General features: G+C 50.9%; 1 protein-coding gene and 1 long non-coding RNA gene across 4 annotated transcripts in view; one reads left to right on the top strand and one right to left on the bottom strand.

Annotated features, from left to right (window-relative positions):
• Window positions 1-579: 579 nt before the first annotated feature.
• The window catches only part of SPRED2 (sprouty related EVH1 domain containing 2), a 116298-nt gene continuing 98282 nt past the window's right edge, over window positions 580-18595 (bottom strand). For all 3 annotated transcript variants that reach the window (XM_037126252.2, XM_037126253.2, XM_037126254.2), the window contains 3 exons: window positions 18519-18583; window positions 5913-6062; window positions 580-3780 (listed from right to left, as the gene is read on the bottom strand). In XM_037126252.2, coding sequence (XP_036982147.2) covers window positions 3115-3780; window positions 5913-6062; window positions 18519-18583 — 881 coding nt within the window. In that variant the 3' untranslated portion in view covers window positions 580-3114. The remainder of the gene's footprint in view (window positions 3781-5912; window positions 6063-18518; window positions 18584-18595) is intronic.
• On the top strand, window positions 6357-9139 carry LOC128627098 (uncharacterized). The gene is made up of 3 exons (XR_008391211.1): window positions 6357-6599; window positions 7639-7822; window positions 7909-9139. It is a non-coding gene; the product is annotated as an uncharacterized LOC128627098 (long non-coding RNA).

The raw sequence follows: 18595 nt of genomic DNA, 5'->3' as shown, positions 1-18595 counted from the left end.
TTTCTTTCCTCTGTGACCCTTAAAAAGACCCCACATTTAATCTCCCCAGAGGACGGTCCCTCTAACTTTGAGCATCCAAAGAGCCCAACTGGAAGGGAAAGCGGGCCAAATGTCAGTGAAAAGGAACCATTCTAACGAGGCCCACGGTCTTGCAGTTTTAACAATTGTTTCCAGGAAAAAACTGTCTTCCAAACTCCACACACACACACACACACACACACACACACACACACGTACACATGCACACACAGTTCAGCAGGAACTGGTGGAAAACAACTCGGAGGAAGCACAGCTGTTCCCTCTGAGGAGCAGCATGGGGGGGGCAGGCCTAGGAAGAGGGGTGTCCCCGGTGGTGACACACAGCGCTCCTTTTACTTGAGGCATGTGAGCCCGAGGAGCTGCAGTCTCCCCTCGGGAACACGACATAACCTGAGAGGGGAAGAGCCTCACCAGAACAGACCTGTGTCCGCACACCCTTCCAAAGAAACCCCTTCCCATCCTGTGTGCGGGAACTCCCGCGTCTGCAGAGGCTCAGACGCCCTCCCGTCTCCTGCCAGAAAAACAGCCCGAAGCCAGCGGTCTCATAGGATGTGTCTGTATTTACACAGTACGTTGGAAAGCAATGGCTACATTGGTCATACATATTAGAAACCATAAAAAAAGTTAAGAACTTAAAATGTACATCATACACTTGTATACATATTTTTTACACAGAGGTAAAAAGGGTTATTATAAAAAAAATCAATACAACAGGGTTTTTAGTATACAGGTAAAGAATGAATTATGCTTCAGGCACTTAAATTTGTTAATGTGAGCAAACAGCTTGGGGGTCGGGGGAGCTTCCAAACAGACAATCTTTTGGTTAATGTGTTGTTACCACAGATACAAAAATAAAATCTGAATAATTTTTCTCAAATGATTGACATCAGTATGGCAAAGCTGACCGGGAAAATGCGACACACTGTTCAGCTGCAGTGTGGCAACTCGAGAGACGTATTTACATCAGTGTCCCCATGGCTGTCCTTTGTGCCCTTAACCGCTGCCTTCACAAACCAGAAAGTACGCGTGGAGTAAGACCCACTGGCGTAACTCTCCAAATGGGTGGAACAGGACAAGGGGGGGAGGAAGATAGAACAGGGACTGAACAGAGAGGACCGACAAGAGGCGCCCGGGCTGCGTGTGTTCTCACTGAAATAAATAGGGGCACTCAAACCGAGGTCTGACGAAACATACATTAGTGTTGTGCTTTGTAGAGAAGAGACCTTGAGAAAGAACTTGAGGCAAAACCTCAGGGGGGTGGGGCAGGGTGAGGGTGGTCTCTCAATAACACGTGGAGGCTGGTGGAGGTTTTCTAGATGTTCTCCAGGCAGGGAAGTGGTTCTTCCTTCACCAGACTGACGGCTCTCTGCTCCTGTTCCAGACTGAGAGGCCCACACCAGTCACTCCAACAAATGAAAGCATCTACCAACGAACTCGTAAGCACACTGGGTATTTACACCGAAGACCTGACTGAAAAAACGCGGCAGGCTCTCAGACAAGCTAAAACCATCCCACGAAGGTAAGTGTGGCCAGCACTTTCCCGGTCCTACTGGTAGACTGGAAAGAAAGGCCCTTTCCTTGAAGGCTGACGTTCTGTGTGCAACAGGGAAGGGACGGGGGCAGCAGGGGAGAGGGAGCAGGCCACGCCCTCAGCTGGCCGCCACCACGGAAGGCCCCGCGGGAGGAACAGCGATGTGGACAAGCCTGTCCCTGTGCTCTCCACTACGTTGTGATTGTACTATGCTAGGTACAGGTAAACCACTCTTCACTTCTCTTCCTTCTGCCTCAAGATCTGGCTATTCCTCGCAATAGATTAGAAAAAATACTCTTTTTCCAGCTAATCCGAAGCCTCCTATGTGGCAAGGCGACAGGCAGCCCCAGCCTGCTGCCCCGCCCGTTTGTGCGCACGACCTGGTGAGTCTGGGTTCGGAGCTGCGGGAGAAAGACACTTCGGCATCGGGGTTTTTTTTACATATGGCCTTGTTTTTTCCCAAGTATAAAATGAATTTGGTGACTTGAAATTGAGTCCAAAAGGAAAGCAAAAACACAAACCCACGAATGAAGTGCAATCCACCACTCCTCAAATTTATGACATTTAACACCCCCCCCCCCCAACTACCTGCTGGGGCGGGGGTGGGAGGGAAGCTTCCATGGTTTTCTTTACCATGATCTTCATGGTTCTCAACACTGGTCTGTGTTTGAACGACTATTTAGTTTCCAAAACAATGAGCAAAACTTCTTAATTAGCGTTTTTCTTCCAATATTGCTAAATTTTTAGAAGTGGTGGCAACACAATTTTTAAAAAGCTCTACCTTAGGGATAACTGGGGAGCCCCAGAGCAATCTGAAATCCCCTTTCTAGCCCTGGCCCGAGGATGTGATGCAGTTTAAAGAATTTTCCTGATTCTCACAAGTTAATCCGAAGTTAAGGCTCAACTTTCAGTCGTTTTATGGGTGAACGTTTTGAATCGTGAAGAACGGACAGATTTGGGGTGGGGGGCAGGAAATGATGATGGGCTCAGGATAGAAACTGCAGCTGACACGGGAATTCGGCTTTAGGAAAGTTAAAGCGATCTTGTTTTGCGGAAGAAGTTTGCTGACTATCCCCTTCCAGACAGGAGCGCTACCTGCAGGCTGCAGTGCTCTGGGCTGGGTTTCGTCACTCTGACGTCACATCTCCTCAGGCCCCCAGCGATGCTACAGCAACAGGCACTCGGCCGAGAGACAGTCTTTGATGCTCCTGGAAAACCCAACTACAGGACCCACCAAAGAAATCAGCAGTTCCAACTGCAGTCCCCTTTGAGCCGGAGGCGGCGGGAGGAAAGGCAGGAAATCAACACAGGTATAAGACAGCTTGATTACGGCTCGTTCATACACGGGAGTCTACGCGGAGGTTCCTTTCTCCAGAACACTGTGTGCGGGGATGGATGAGTGGGTGGCCGGGGGGGTGCGGAGTCCACCAGGCAGGCTCCCCGGGCCGGAATGGCGCCTCCAGGTCCCAGGGAGCAGGGGAGAGGATGGGGGCCGAAGGAGACGAGTTCCCTCGCAGCTGCGGCTGCCGGGGCGAGGGGCGCAGTCACACGGCCGCCTTGTGCTTCCCGCCGCAGCACCTGCACATCACTCCGCAGTGGTAGCAGGCCCGCAGGGGCAGGTAACAGCACATACAGGGGGCCAAGAAAGACAAGGCAATAAGAGCCATCCACCGGAGGCAAAACTTCTCGTCGCTAGTGTCGCACGAGCACGGGTCTGTATAGTCGCCCTCGGGGTCCGACATACAGTGATAGAGCATGCTGTCCGCACACCACATACAGCTCACCCGGCGGATGCAAGTTCTCACGGAGTCGGGCGCGTCCTGGCAGTGGCCCCTCCGGTTCTCCTCGTGGTTGAACATGTCCCTGCAGTACTCGCACCGGGAGCGCTCGCCGTCCTCCTTCCGCCGCCGGGACTTGTTCCGTGACGGCTGGGTCTTGATCACGCTGCCCCCGCGCCCTTTGGGGTCCTCGCCGAGGCCAAAGTCTGAGGAGTCCACGTAGGGGTAGTTGTAGTCGTGCTTGGGAACCTCGCCCTTGGCGAAGCGCACGTAGGAGTCCGCGTCCTCCGAGGGGTCCAGGTGCTTGCCCCTGACGGGCGCGTGACGGTAGTCCTCGTAGCCCGTTATCCAGATCTTCTCCCGGGGGTTGATGCGCACGATCTCCTCGTCGTCGTCCGGGAAGCTCACCTGGCGGTAGGGCCTGGGCATCGGCTGCCCCGGGAGAAAAGAGACAGTATTTTAGAGCAGTGGCAACACCTGCCCCCCCCCATGGCCCCAAATCCAGTATGCACCTTTTCACCTTGACAAAGGCATTTCTTAAAGAAATGGGCCCATCCTGTATTTACTGAACACCTTGTGGGGGCAAAGATGTGTTACAAACTGTGAGTCTCAATCCTTTCCTGGGCCAGGAAATCAACGGAATGGGTCGAGAGCAGCTTTACACGCCCCCCCCCCCCCCGTTTTTGCTGGAGGACTACCACCTATACAGGAAAGTGTGCACACTGCAAGAACAGAGTCTGAATTTTCAGAAGCTGGACACACTCAGGTCAAGTAGTGGTGAGAAGCCTGCCGAGGACACCCCCCACCACTGCCCTTCCACTCACTGCCCACCCTGAGTTCTAACAGTTTACATTAGTTCTGCCAGGTTTTGTACAGTATGTTCCCTTTTGTAAGAGCAGGCTTCCCCCCCCCCCAGCCCCCAGTGAAACAGGCAAATTGTGGCACACACTGCACATTACACATTAAGTAAGCCCTTTGGTCACCACATAAAGTGTGTTTCTCACTGTGGATCATTTTCAAAAGAGGGACCAGAACTGTCAGGTTGACAAGAACCCAGTAATCGGGAAGGTAAGGTGCCCGGATAAGAAAGGGTGAGAATGCAGGCTCCAGAGGCCAGCTGCCTGGGTGTGAATCCTTCCGGGACCTCACAGACAGTGAGTGGCCCAGCTGGACTCTGGGCCCAGGCAGCTGGGCCCCACAGCCACCCCCTCCAGCCTTCAAACCTGAACTGCATCTCCCTTAGGGCAGAGACTTGGCTCTGTAGGTGGTCCTCTTCCAGTTCACAACGGGTCCGCACAGCCCAGAGTGGCAGGTGCTGAGTGAACTGTCACCGACTAGACACAGGTGAGCCTGCCTGGCATAGGATGATGTCTCAGTGGTGGGAGGGAATGAGATTTCACACCGTCGGAGTCCTTTGGGCATGAGGCTTTTTCAGGGGCAAGAACATGGCTCCCAGCAAACCCACTAGAGTTAAATCTGGGCTGTGCAATTTATTAGCAAACTGCTCAGCTTCAGACTCAGTTTCCCTGACTGCCAAACTGTGTAGGGCTGTTGTGAGAATGAAGACGTCAGGGCCACATCAGCACTGAGCCTGTCACACAGGACATGGCTGATACCTGCTGCCACTGTCACCATTAGAACAGTGGCAGCACCTCTAAAGGGCAATTAGATTTACCCACTGTGCTCCTGCCCACCAGACTGTGAGCAGGGCCCAGGTGGCACATGCCTTGCTGTAATTCCTGTTAGAGCCTCGGCGTCAGTTTTCTGGACTTTGGAAAATCATCATCCTGTAGGATTTCAGAACAGATCTTGGGAGCAGATGCAGGCTTGCTAATTTTTTTTATTTTCAAAGTCAGTCAAAAAGTCACTTCCTATCTATTGCTACCATAATGTGATTGTAATAAAAAGATTTTAATGCCAAACTATTGGGAAGCATAAAATTAAATTATTTTTAAAAAGGGCCAGGTAAACACAGCTTTATGTTAACTGTGCTCCTTGTTTCTGTTTTCAAAGCAGACGAGGGGCCACATCGCACCCAAGGGCACCGGCCCATGCCCCACAGTTTGGGAACCTGCTCTGCAAAACAGCTGCTTGGTAAATACTGGTTGAATTATTGAGTTCCAGACTCCAGCTGCACGTCCCTGAGCAAGCCTGGGCCTGCAGCCAAGCTGCCAGGGTGTCCTCCAGGCTGAGTCGGGCTCTGCGCCCTCACGCCCAGTCGGGAGCCTTTGGAGAGAGGAACGCAGGCAGCAGCACAGACCTGCGTCTGAGTTTTGTTCCACCAGGGACTCTATCTTGCTAAGCCTTAGCTTCCTCAGCTATAAACTGGGGACGCTGTGGACCTGCCTTGCAGGGCAATCTGTGAGAATTAAATGAGATAAAGTACAAGGTGTCCCGCACACAGAGAACTCTAGGTAGGGGTGAGCTGCCACCGACGCCTTCGATATGGGTGGGGTGGTGCAAAGCAGCATGGAAGAGGCCTGGTCTCGGGGGGAGGAAGGGGCCAGCCCAGAGTCAGGAGTCACCTAACTTGATGACCTCAGAGGACCGAGGCTGCCACTCACCTGTTCGAGGTGATAGTGGTCCGTGGGGTATGGGTCGTGGAGGTGGCCCAGGGTGTAAATCCTCCGGTGCTCACAGGATGTGGGAGAGGAGATTGTCCGAGTGGGTTGTTCCCTCTTCTGAGAGGAATTAGAAGAACTGTCTGTAGCTGTCTGTTCAGAGGGAAGAAACCAAGAGTTAATTTGAAAAAACAAAAACCAAACCCACACACCAAACCCTAGCATGCCGTCTACCCCCACAGTGGCAGCTTGCCGGACTTCCCGAAAGCCTGACTTTGTCCTGGCTGCAGGAGGTGGGAGGACCCCTGGAGGGCAAGGCTGGCTCAGCGGGCAGAGAAATCCAGCCACAGAGCCTGGAAAGCTGGGTTTGTTTTCTCAGATGTGGGAACAGCGAGCAGACTTTGGGGAAGGGTTCGCGCACCGGGCCTCCCGCTGGTATACCCCAGTTTCATTCAGAATGGTCGACCCGCTTGCCGCTCGGTACGAATCAAACCCAAATGTCTGCATGTGGGGCTGGTCCCTGCCGGAGACTCGGGAGATGAGGCTCCTCAGGGTACCGTGTGTGCTGGCTTTCCAGGGAGAAATTTTGTAGGAAGAAGTCTTTGGGTTGGAGGAAAGCTTTGGGGTTCACTTTAAACTGGAAGCAAGATGGACGACGGCACAGAGGGATGGAGGCCCCCATCGGTGCAGGTGAGTGCAGAGCTGTTTTCCCAGTGGAGCCTACCTGATGGTGTCTTTGGAAGGTGATCAGATATTGGGATGGACTGTGGCCAGAGCACAGGGGCCCTGCTGCCTCCCAATACACTTACCAGCGAGGTGCTTCATGCTCCCACCTAAGGCCCAATGGAGGGGGCTACGGGGCCTCGGTGAGGTCACTCTGCACCACCATTCCCCACAAGCCACACGCTCGTAAAAGACTGTTAAATGCAGCTGGCAACCACCTTCAAAACCAGGCTTCCCCACACACCCTTTCACCTACATAGAGTAGGGGACCCTCCCCCAACACCAAAGAAATGAAAAGATTTTCTAGGTGCCCTATCTCAGACCAAAATCTAGGAACTCCTTCCTCCTCACTTAGATTCCCCCTTGTCTCATTTGCTTATTTATCTTTTAATTTCACTTGTCTTTTGCTAGTGTCGTACAGCCTTTTAGGGGCAAAGCAAAACAGACAGACTTAGAAAAGTTATTTTTTACTTCCCCTTCCCCATTTGTAAAGTAATAAATGCTCAGAAAAGTGGGACTGCGGGTAACTAGGAAAAAGAAGACTCGTTTCTATTCTGCAGCACAACTGCCGTGAATGTTTTGAAGTGGGTGGATATGTGCAGCACCCCACGGGGACCGAACCTTCCTGGACTTTTGATTGGTGTGGTCTGAGCGACGCCAGGCTGATGCCTGTTCCCAACCCCTCAGGCCACAGTGGCTAACATACATGCAGACATGTGGTCCTCTCAGGCAATATGAAAAGCTTTTGGCGGAGAGGTCAGAAAAAATGCTGTCAATTATGTCAAGATCTAAGAGTCCATAGCCTGAAATGGTGGTGAGGGGACAGGGAAAGTGCCCTCTGAGCTTCTGAGTCCAGCCAAGCCTGAGTCCTGATCCACTCTGCAGTAACTTCAGCGGACGTGCTGGGTTCACCGAGTGGGTGCACTTTTCCTCACCCCCGATCCCTGCTCCGAGGCAGCAGCTTCACCCGTGTCACGCCTCTGACCCCCGCTCCTCTCCACCACAGGTAGAGAGGAACTGGGCGCGCAGCCTGCCACCTCCCTCCTCTGCCTCTCAAGAGCCACCCGCCGGCAAAGAGCACATGCTGGTGGCCACTCCTGGGCCTGAGTGGCCCACTGCGGGAAGGCTGCAGAGATCCCGCATCCCGTGCCTGGTGGGGCGAGTCCCGAGACATCTACTTCCCCTGGGCGGTAAGCCAGGACCACAAAGGGCCTGGTAGCTCCCCCACCCCTCAAACTGATTCCAAACTCAGGTAAGAATTACTATTCAATCCCAGTGACTGAAAGAGACCAAGCTGATACACAAGAAGGTTGACTTTCTTCCAAACTCTGCCTGTCCTCCAACTCTCACCGCCTTTAACACGTGAATTGCTGTCGATCAGAACTCTTGACGGTCTCCTGTCATGTGAGTGTGTCTGATGTGCCAGGCCCTGGCCACCTGTGGGCGTGGTCCCAGGTAAGTAGTAGTCCCCACGTCACACACAGGAAAATGGAGACTCGGAGTGAGGAAGGACCCTGCTGACTGTGGTGGGCAGCCTCTGACCCCCAAACCCACAGCGCTCCACATGGCAGTTTCTCAAGCTCAGGTGGGCCCATTCCAATGCCTACTCTGGAAGGTGTTGTGTTCATCTCAACAAAAGTACAACTTCTCCAAGTAGGAAGGTGCAGCCTGCTTGATGCAAACCCAGGACATAAGGGGATGGCACGTGCAACATAAAGGTTTCCAAAGATCTCAACAAATACTTCCTGAATGAGCAGATAAGGAAGGCCCTTCAGCATGATTCAAATCTCAAAGGTTAAATTCTTAACCAACACCCACGAGACAGTTATCTCTCTGAGGTTAGAAGCCACCCTTGTATTGAACACGGTAATATGCACCAGTGTTTAGTGTTCAGAAAACAGCCAACACATCACAGTCACCTGTTAGTCAGCTGTTTCCCTGACGCACCCCACGTCCAGGTGACACTGTGTAGAAAGTCATTCTGAGAAATGAGGCACACCCAGCTTTCCTAGTGTGCACGAGCTGATCAGACACACCCCCCGTCCGACCTCCCTAGCCCCCAACAGCACATTCTCACCAAACAGAGTCAAGTGCAAAGCTTCCCGACTGTGGGCCTGATAAAGCCGTTCAGTATCTCCGAACCTAAGGACAGAGTTGTGCAAAGGGGCAGGAATGCCCACAGTTCACCGCCTCCCACAGCCTTCCCCGCCAAACTACTCTGCAGTGGTGTGGACTCTGCAAGGCTTACTTCACATCTGCACTATCGGACAGATCTTGCAAAGTGGTGAGTGTGACCTACAAACGAGAGGGATGTACTATCGGGGCATCTCTGAGAACAGTGAGGGGAAATACCTCCTACCCGCACGCACCTCTGACCTCACTACGCTCGAGGTTCCCACACACGGCTGGAGGGAAGCAGCCACTAGGTTGAGCGCACACACAGTCACGAGCCGGTGTCTTGAGCATCACTCTGCTGTTTGTGTGCACACGCTCACGACACCTCCCAATCTGACACCTTCACCTTGGAAAGCCTCCAGCTGTGTTTTGAACTCGCCTTGGTCTCCAGTGGTGTCTCTGAACAGTTGTGGGCTTGAACTACAGAAGAACAAAAGCAAAGGTGCTTTGGGGACCTCAGCTTCCTAAAAGGGGAGGCTTCAGCAACAGGCTTCCCCTGAATTGGACATAGTCATCACAGCGAGCCTTCAATGCCGCCTGCTGGGGACAGCAAGGCCGTGGGCACTACTATTTTACTTAGAAACTTTGCATCCAGATTTGTGGGTGAGGTTCTGCACCTTACCTGCCCTCGCCCCGTTCAGCAGCAGGGCCAGTCTGGCCCAGTCGGCTGAGCTGGAGAGCTTTGTCTTTCTCTGCTTTGGAACAGTATCTGTAACACGGGGGCTAGGTTTCTTAACCACCTAAGTTTGGTCCCTTTTTAAGAGGCAGACCTTTGACTACATTTTTAATCTTCCTATGGTTGCTGTAAAAATTCACATATTTTGAGTAATTAACATGCTTTGTGAGACCTGCTTCTGAAGCCCTCCCACAAGGCAGTGGGGCCGAGACAAGAGCTTGACAAGGAAGAGCAGAGAACGAACAGCAGGGAGAGAAAGAAAGGGAAGGAGAGGAAGCAAGAGTCGAGAGCACTGAGGTGAACGGGTGGGCACTGCCAACCTTGAAAACACAAAACAGAGGCACGACCAGCCCAACCGAACCCACTGTGGCTGTACAAACACCCACCCCTTCCCCGGAGGGTGTCTGGGTTCGGGCTGGGTGCTCTGAGGGTTCGGACGCAGAAGGTGACACACACGGGCAGGGTAAGGCCGGGTGGCTTCCCTGAGGAGGGGCGTTCTGGATGGGTGGGCAACCCGGACCAGGGTGGGAAGAGAGGCTCAGATTTATCAGTGAACAGCAGACAAACTTGTTTAAATCAGTAAGCTTCCAGTGTCTGGACTCTGCAGACACTAAGTTGTACTTACTTTGAGGATGCAAGTATTTCCTAGAATTCTCCAGAATTTAATTTTAACAAATGAGAGGAAAACCATGGAGCTTCTAAAGTTGATAAATTCTCCTTTTGAATAACTGACTTTAATGTTATGATATGTTGACAATCAGCCAAAATCTGAAGCATGAAAGACACTGGGTGGAGGCCGCCTGCTCCCCCAAGGTCAGCGCTGCCTGGTGGGGTGGGAAATGGTCGGCATGGAGAAAGGAGACCGCAGGATCAGTGACTAATGCTAACGCTGTGGCTGGCGCCCTCTTTGTGTACAGGCCTATTTTATATGATTTCTTCCTCGTGGACACTTGGCTATTCCCCCCGACCTGCAGAGGGCCCACCTGGAAGTGGTTAAAGAAGCACACGCCTCTGTCCACCTGGGCTGGGCCCGGGAATGAGCTGCCTTCACCTGGAAGGCTAAACTCTTTGACCAAGGGAAGCTCAGGGAGGGCGGGAAAGGACCAAGAGGCTAGACCAGCCGAGGGGGCCATCGGCTGAAATGAAGTTACCTATCCTGGGACAGAGCCTTGGCTGCAGACGAAGGGCTTTTTGGGGCATTCAAGGTGGGTCAGACCACACATTTCAAAGTCAAACAAGTGTTTTTAGAACCACGTGCATCCCTTCAACTGCCCTGGGTTTTCCTGCTAAATCTGTTTTCCAAAAGGGCCTGAGGGTAGAGAAGAAGGCAGCAGATGGCGGACAGTGGTTGTAGGAGAGAAGGGTGTGCAAGGGCTGGTTTTCCAAGGACACTTGGAACTATTAAGGGGAACCTGGTCTACAGCCTCCTGGGTAGGGCACTGGCACTGAGTATATATGGATGAGGCTACGGAAAGGCCAGCAACTGTCAATTTTCTCCTCCCTGCCTCCAGAGGGGTGCTGCCACCTCCTCAGCCGCATGTCCCCAGAACACATGAACTGACAGTTTTATGCAAAATCCTTCTCTCCTCCTAAGAATACAGGCCAGGGGGGTTTGACTGTTGCTTTGCTACTTCAAGAGCCACAGGATATATGTCAAGTATATATCGATAAAAACAAATAATAATAATAAAAATCCTATTTCCCCCAAAAAGAGTTAGTGGATTCACTCAGATGATTAAGTAGAATTTCTGCCATCTGCAGATGCTATTTTGATTAAAAAAATAAATTATTATTACTTTTTTATTTTTAGAGGGGAAGGGAAGGAGAAAGTGGGAGAGAAACATCAGTGTGCGGTTGCCTCTTACGCGGACCCCACTGGGGACCCGGCCTGCAACCCAGGCATGTGCCCTGACTGGGAATCGAACTGCGACCCTTTGTTTCACAGCCTGTGCTCAATCCACTGAGCCACACCAGCCAGGGCTGCTATTTTGAATTTTTAAAGATGGCTTACTAGTAGTTATGACCACAATTTGTATTATTTTTGCTGCAATGCACCACTAAAATAGATCTCAACATCTGATGCATTCTTCCTGTACCAAGGGCTTCTTGTTTTATTTTTTTTAGATATGTATATGCACAGTATATATAAATATAAATATATGCCATTCCTCTCTATCCTGGGCTGAGACTAGACTGACCACATAGAACCCTGGGCTGCTTCTGCCTCTCAGAAGACAGGGAACTGGAAGGCTGAGAGCCTCAGAAGGCTCCTGGCTGAGGGGGTTTGGATGAGCTGGTGTTTCTAACTCCTTAGCAAAGTGCACCTTCTCTGCAGTGTCTACTAGACTGCCAGGCCTGTGGCCCATCCTTTCTCCTCTGGAAAACAGGAAGTTGTCACCCGCTGTGTCAACAGTCTTTGGGAACAGGTAGCACTGGCTCACCTGTCCTAAGGGCCCACACTAGTCCTGGGTGTCCTGTTTCAAAGGGGCAGGCAGAGCAGAAAACCGGCCATGCACATGCTCTTCTGTGGTCCCAGCTAGCAGGCAATTTGGGTAGAGAGGCGGTTGCTGGGGCAGATAACTTCGTGCTAGATGCTAGGGCATTACCCCCTCTGGGACCCAGACGGTAGATAAAGTGGGCATTCTTTCATTGGGGAAAAACAACAACAAAAAGGAAATGCTTAAAAAAATTGATGCTTCTAAATTCTGAACTTAGGTGAAATTTTGAGAGCAAAGGAAAGGACTCTGATCAGCCACAGCTGAGCTTCACTGGGAGGGCTGGGAGCAGGAAGGCTGGGTTTCACGTAACCTTGACTATGTACTCTGTATGAATTAGTAAAATGGAAATAACAGTGTCCTGCTATCCACAGCTCAAAAAGATGAGCTATGTGCGAATGAAGAAAGACACAAGTGGGGGAGTTAGCAAAATGCCTTTGGGCCTCCCCAAATTGAGAGCATTTCAAAGCTCTTGTTTGAGCCTTAGTCACTTAATTCTTTTAATTTAGCCACTGTAAGGTATCACACATTGAATAAAGAAAGATCCTCCTCTAACTATGCAATGTGAGCTGGATAACTGTCACTTAGAAGATAAAGCAGCTCCCATCCACCTTCCGAGGCCTGGGCTGCTGCTTCCCAGTGTCCACCACGAGGCACAGGGCTGCGGCCCCCAAAACATTTTTGTCTTCTTAATAGACCACCACAGACCCATTTCGCTAGTGACATTTTATAGAACTTACATTTCCAATCTATTTTCATTGTCCCCCCCACCCCACTCTATCCCAGTCCCTTCATTCCAAAGGGAGGGACACAGAAACATTTTTAATCCGCTGATGTTCTAAAAGGAGCTTGGGGCCTTCAAGAAGGGCCTGGGGACCCCCTGTCTCTGCTGCACAGAAGGCTGAGGTTTTAAGTTGATGCCCTTGTTGAAAAGTCCAACATTTTAGGCGGCTCTGTTGCACTGAATGGGGGAAAATATCTGGTATGTTTGATAGGTAAGGTTTATTAAAACCCATTGAGTAAATATTTCCTTTTCTTAAAGTTCTGACAGGCAGCAAGCAGATCAGGGTGTGTATTCCAGGTTGAGCAGAAGGTGGGAAGGAGCACAAGTCACTTCACCTTCTCTGAGCCTGGGTGACTTCCTCTGCAGGAATGAAGTGTCAACATGGACTCGGGTGGCTGCGAGGCCCAGAGCCAGTAATGTATGTGAAAGTGCAGGCGCAGGGCCAGGGACGCGCCACACCACAGCTCCTTCCCTTCCCCTCCCTGGGGCCAGTACACAGAGACCAGAGGAAATGCGTCTGACTCACGGCAGGACGAAGTGCAGAACCCAGGCCTCTCCCTCACCTCCAAACTCCACACACTCGGGTCACACACTTCAGCTTTTAAAAATACTTAGAAAATCAGCAAGTGAAATCCATTTTAGTGCAAAACTGGTAGACGTGCCTTCAGTTTTAATGTCTGTTGGGGAGCTAGATGAAGTGGAAAAACCTTTTAAGAAAAGGAACATTTTGTGGCATTCTGTACTCTTCTACTACAAGTGAAACCTTGATAATGACAAAATTCAATGAATTTGCTTTTTCCTACTTAATCAAGAGTGAAAACAAGTACAACTTGCAAATACGCAAAAGCCCATCTAGGATAAAAAGAAGTGCTTCTCAGTCCTTCCGTTTCAACCACTTGATCTGACCACCTGGGGTGGGCGGGTGGGGTCTGAGGTGTCATTAGAGACAACTGCTCTGAATAGCCAGAAAGTAATAAAACTCAGCTTGTAGTAAACAGGATGTCAAAGGTTCAAGCGCGGGGCATCAGGAAGGACGAAGCTTTCCAGTCTGGGCAAAGCCGCTAGAAGCTGATGAGGCACAGCAGACACAACAGTCTTCCCATGTGAAGGAGGACTGCCTACCCGAAGAAATAAAATACAGTGAAACACCGAAACACAATCCAACTAACAGCCCTTTTCAACTGGGCTCTAGGAGAGAATTCAGATGCAAACAAAATGATTAAATAAATCCTCTTCTCCATTCTGCCAAGGACGGTACACAGTCAGTACCATTCTAGGTGCACAGGACAAGTAACCTAATTATATAAGGATGGACGCTAGGTGCTAGGATCCATCCTTATATGGACTCTCTAAGGTGAAAGGGCTAAATTGGGTACAGTTGGTTGAGAAGGGGTGCCCAAATCCAAAAACAATACTCAGGTGATAGGAACCCTAGAGGGTGGGGAAAAAGTCACACCTGGTGTGTGTAGGGTGGTGGGCCCGGCTGCAGTCAAGCTTCGCGTTGCAGCTTGGGAACCACTAGACGGCCAAACTTGCTGAGCAGGCACCAGGTCTGCCACATGAATGCGCCACACGGGCACCAGGCTCGTATCTACTCTCTCATCTCTCCTCTTTCCAGTCTGGGTCCACAAGACCCCTAAAATAGAACTCTTATATTTGGTGGTGGTTTAAAAAAAAAAGGACAGCTGAGAGACCCTGAATATAATTATTCAGCAGAAAAAAGTAGCCATGGTGAGCTGGAGAGGCTGGGAGACTGCGTCCACTGCTGCTCCTCTATGAACTACTGTGAGGTCTTAGACGAGTGACCTGACTCATGGATTAGGACTCAAAAGCCTTTCAAATTCCAAGACCTATACTTCTAAAGAGTTGGCTGGTTTAAGGTCCCCTCGCCACCCAGCAAGGCAAATATCCAGCTAAGTCTTATCCTAACATGCCGTTATGTCCACAGTGGACGTACTGCTTCCTGACACCAGGCGGAGAATACCGAGGGCAGAAGGGCACCTACACCAACTGAAGTCAACCCCTGCCACGTCTCTTGAATCTCTGAACCCCCAGCAGGAAGGTCGGGACAAGCGGCTGTAACTAAGGTACCTGTCTCAATCCTTCCATCTCCCTTGACCTCTCGCCTCCCCTCTGAGAAAACCCCTCTTATTCTTTTAAAAGATCAATACGTGTACATATATCACTTGATATCTCAAACAGCAGTCCTGCCCCTCTCCATCTGAGCTTCTCCCTCCTCGGAGGAATAAGAACTCTTGTGGCTCCTCTTGTATTTGTCTCCATTTTTTTCAATCCCATGGAGTTTATACTATTTCCTGATTTGCAGATTTAGATGTTATGTAAGGACTGCTTATTATGGAAGATGAAGATTTAGCTACTTTATACACTTTCAAGTATTTTTCTAGGAAGCAACTATTTCCCTAATCCCCCAGCTTTAGAGCCAGAATCCAGCCACTCAGCACAAGGACAGCTGAAGCACCCACAGCACTTGACCGGACTCTGGGCCCGCCCGCTCCGGAGCGCACATGCACTGCAGATGCGCTCTCCCGAGGTCGCACTGAAGGACCCGCGTCTGTCTGTGACGTTGGTTCCTACAACATCTCATCAACGTTATAATGAAATGACATCGACTGAAATGACATTACTCAAGGACCTATTGTATTGGGGGTTCAGGTCACCCTTTTATTGGGCATTGACAGAGCAAAGCCTTATAGGCTTGCAGAGACTGGAATGATAAATAACCTGCTTCTACTTGGAGGAAGATCCATTCACTCAGCAAGTTAAGACAGGAAAGCCAAAAAAGGGGCAGGCTCTCCAGTGGCCAGAGAGAGATAAACGACAGATTTTAACAAGAGACAACAATCACAAGTGGTCAAGGGAGAAATATGAGGACACACGAGTGGGTAAACGGCCCGAACTTACAAAGTCGGAACGGCTGCTAATCGGGAGTCTCGCAGTAGTTCTGGCAGGATGCATAGCAGCCTGGTGGCAGTAAAATGGAATGGAGGTACCATGGGCACTGGCAACAGGTGCCTGGTCAGGGCAGGTGTGCACACATGTGTGCACTGTGACACGGCATAACTCCGAGGCACTGCAACATGGCTGTCCTGTCCTGAGAAGGCAGGCAGACAAGCTGTTTGGGGGGACACCTGTCGGGGCTGGGAAGTGTGAGCAGCAGCAGCCGTGCCTGGTGGGCACCCAGGCCAGAAAACTACTCCATGGGGAGCTGGGCGCCCCTTCCTCCGCTGCATTCCCTAGCGCAGGATGTGCGTCAGGGTCCCGTCCACAACATCCTGCTTCCTTCCTAAGCCCAAGGAACCCCCTGAACCAGGGAAACCCAAGCTCCGCCAGCAGAAACGGAAGATGCACCCCTAGCTCCTCGGTGGCACCTCCACGGGTCTTTCCACATGCTTGCTGTTCTCCTAACCCCAGTCCGTCTTACACTCTTCCAGTGACAAATGTGTGCCAAGTTCTAAACGTCTGTCTTAGCAGTAAAAGCGTTTGAAGGCAGCACACCGTGGGCAGCTGTGGACTATACAGGAGCTGACACAGCTGCTCATTTCCTTGGCTCCAGCTTTCAGACATCTCATTTAGGCGCAGTCTACCGACAGGGAGCTCATGAACAAACGGGAAACACGGTGTGTCGGCCCGATGACCCGCCCATCACTGCATGGGATGTCTTCCCAACGGTCGATGGCCTGATGACTGGGGCTGTCTTGAGGAGGGAGGGCCTATTACTAACAGTCCCTTATTTGTAAACAAATGGATTGAAGGCAACGGGCCATATACATCAGGACTACATAGAACGCAATTAGGTGAAGCTCCTTTTCCAGTGAGTTCCAAGCGTCTGGAAGCAGCAGGCATGTTTCTGCACTTCCTTCCAGGCATTTGGCATGACTCTGGAGCAGATGCTTATCCCCTGTGGATTAAAGGGCAAAACCAGGAGGGATGCTGGCTTCCATCACCCCTCCGCCTCTTGCCCTCTCCCAATTCTATAAATCACTTCTGGCAGGTAGCTGGGAAGCAGCTGCGAGTGACAGTTTTGCTCTGGAGCACAGGAAGCCACCTTTTAACCCGCCTGCTGTTGTTTGTCTCTCAAAATGTGACAAAGGAACAGATGTAAGCAGCACGCCAACTGTTGAGAGGATCTGCTCGGAGCACGATGGGAAGCCTGTTCAGAGCCACATCACACCAGCCGCTCCATGGAAGGACAGCCAAGTCATTTCCTGAAACCCCTCGCCCACCCTGGTCCCGGCAGGTCGGGACCCTCAACACTCGGGCAACTCTCACACACGTCTCTGCGGTTCCCAGCGGGCAGCCACTTGCTGAACCCCATGCACATGACACAGATCCAGTGCAGACTCACCTCCTAGTAGTCTTCTCCAACCCCCATCCCTCCCCCTGTTAGGGACTCTGGTTCACAGTCCTCTGCAGTCTGTGCCAGTCTCTAAGCCTTTCACAGCCAATCTCATCTCTGTCCAAACTACCCTGTTATCTAGCACTAGGGCTGGAGCTATGGCTTACACACCTCTGTGTTCCCCAAGTAGTGTTTCAAACCACTAGCCGCATGATGAGTCTACTGAAAATCAAGCTTAAAGGGTTGCAACCAATATCTTAAAATATGAAATAAAAACTAGCTTATAAGTGGTACTCTTGGAACAACTGAGAAACAATTGGGGAACTACTGATGATATCAGATTCCTATTAGTTTTCTTAGGTGCAGTAATGGTGCTGTGTTTGCATAAGAGGATGCTTTACTTTTAGGAGGTGGGTGCTGGATCGATGAGAGGTGCCTCACTTACAACTGATCCGCACAAAGGTATGTGTGTGCACACCCACGTCTGTAAGCACACCCACATGCACACAGCGAACGGGGCAAAGTGCTCCAACTGCTGACACAGTGTTCCCTGTACTATTCTTCAAATTTTCCTATGTGCTTGGAAAGTCTCATAATTAAAAGTAGAAAAAATGAAAAAGAATAGAAAAAACAATAATGCAGAGCATGAAGTACAACCTGGTTTCTGGTGTCTCTGGATGTGTATGTGCCCTAGGTTCCAACATAAATGTATTTCATACCGTAGGTCAAGGCCAAGAGTTTGAAAATGCTGCCCTCACCACAGCAGGCACACAGCAGGTGTGCAATGGACTATTTGTTAATTAACTTCTAGAAGTCCAGGACTTAAAAGAAGAAGCAAGCTGAGAAATTGTGTTTCCAGTTATATCCCATTAACTCAAGCTGTGTCAAAATATCCAAGCCCTTTCCTGCCTTAGCGCAGCCGGGCCCAACCTCACTCAGCCTTCAGGCCTCTCTTATCGGGTGTTTAATACTCATCAGCCAGGCTACTCTGGCTTTCTCCTGCGGTGGCTGCAGAGGCGGTTGCACTGAAGACTCTCGGTAGGGTGACCAGTTGTCCTTATTTGCCTGGGACTGAAGTGTTTTGCAAGACTAGGGACTTTCAGCATTAAGACTGGGACAGTCCAGGCAAACCAGATAGCTGTTCACTGTAGATCTGAGGGAAGACCACCAGAGAACCTGGGACAGGTCCGGGAGATATGACGTCACGTGGTGATGTTACCACCGCAACAGGAAAAACGAAGGTAAACCCAGCACAGAAAAACCTGTGACAGAGAAAGTCCTCTCTGACGGCACCCCAACAGCACAGCAGATGCCAAGCTGCAGTGTCTCTCACGCCCTTCAACAGAACCTCCCCTAGTCATTCCCTACTAACCTGGAAAGCAAAGGACAGAGAACTTACTGTGAAAACGTCGTCATCCCCAAGCTCAGCTTCATTGTGGATGGTGGAAGATGACGTGGTTGAGCCTGAAATGACAA

This window comes from Artibeus jamaicensis, unplaced genomic scaffold (assembly GCF_021234435.1).
Source record: "Artibeus jamaicensis isolate MK-2021 breed Jamaican fruit bat unplaced genomic scaffold, CSHL_Jam_final contig_3174, whole genome shotgun sequence".
NCBI lineage: Eukaryota > Metazoa > Chordata > Mammalia > Chiroptera > Phyllostomidae > Artibeus > Artibeus jamaicensis.
This window is presented reverse-complemented; position numbering and strand designations above follow the sequence as displayed.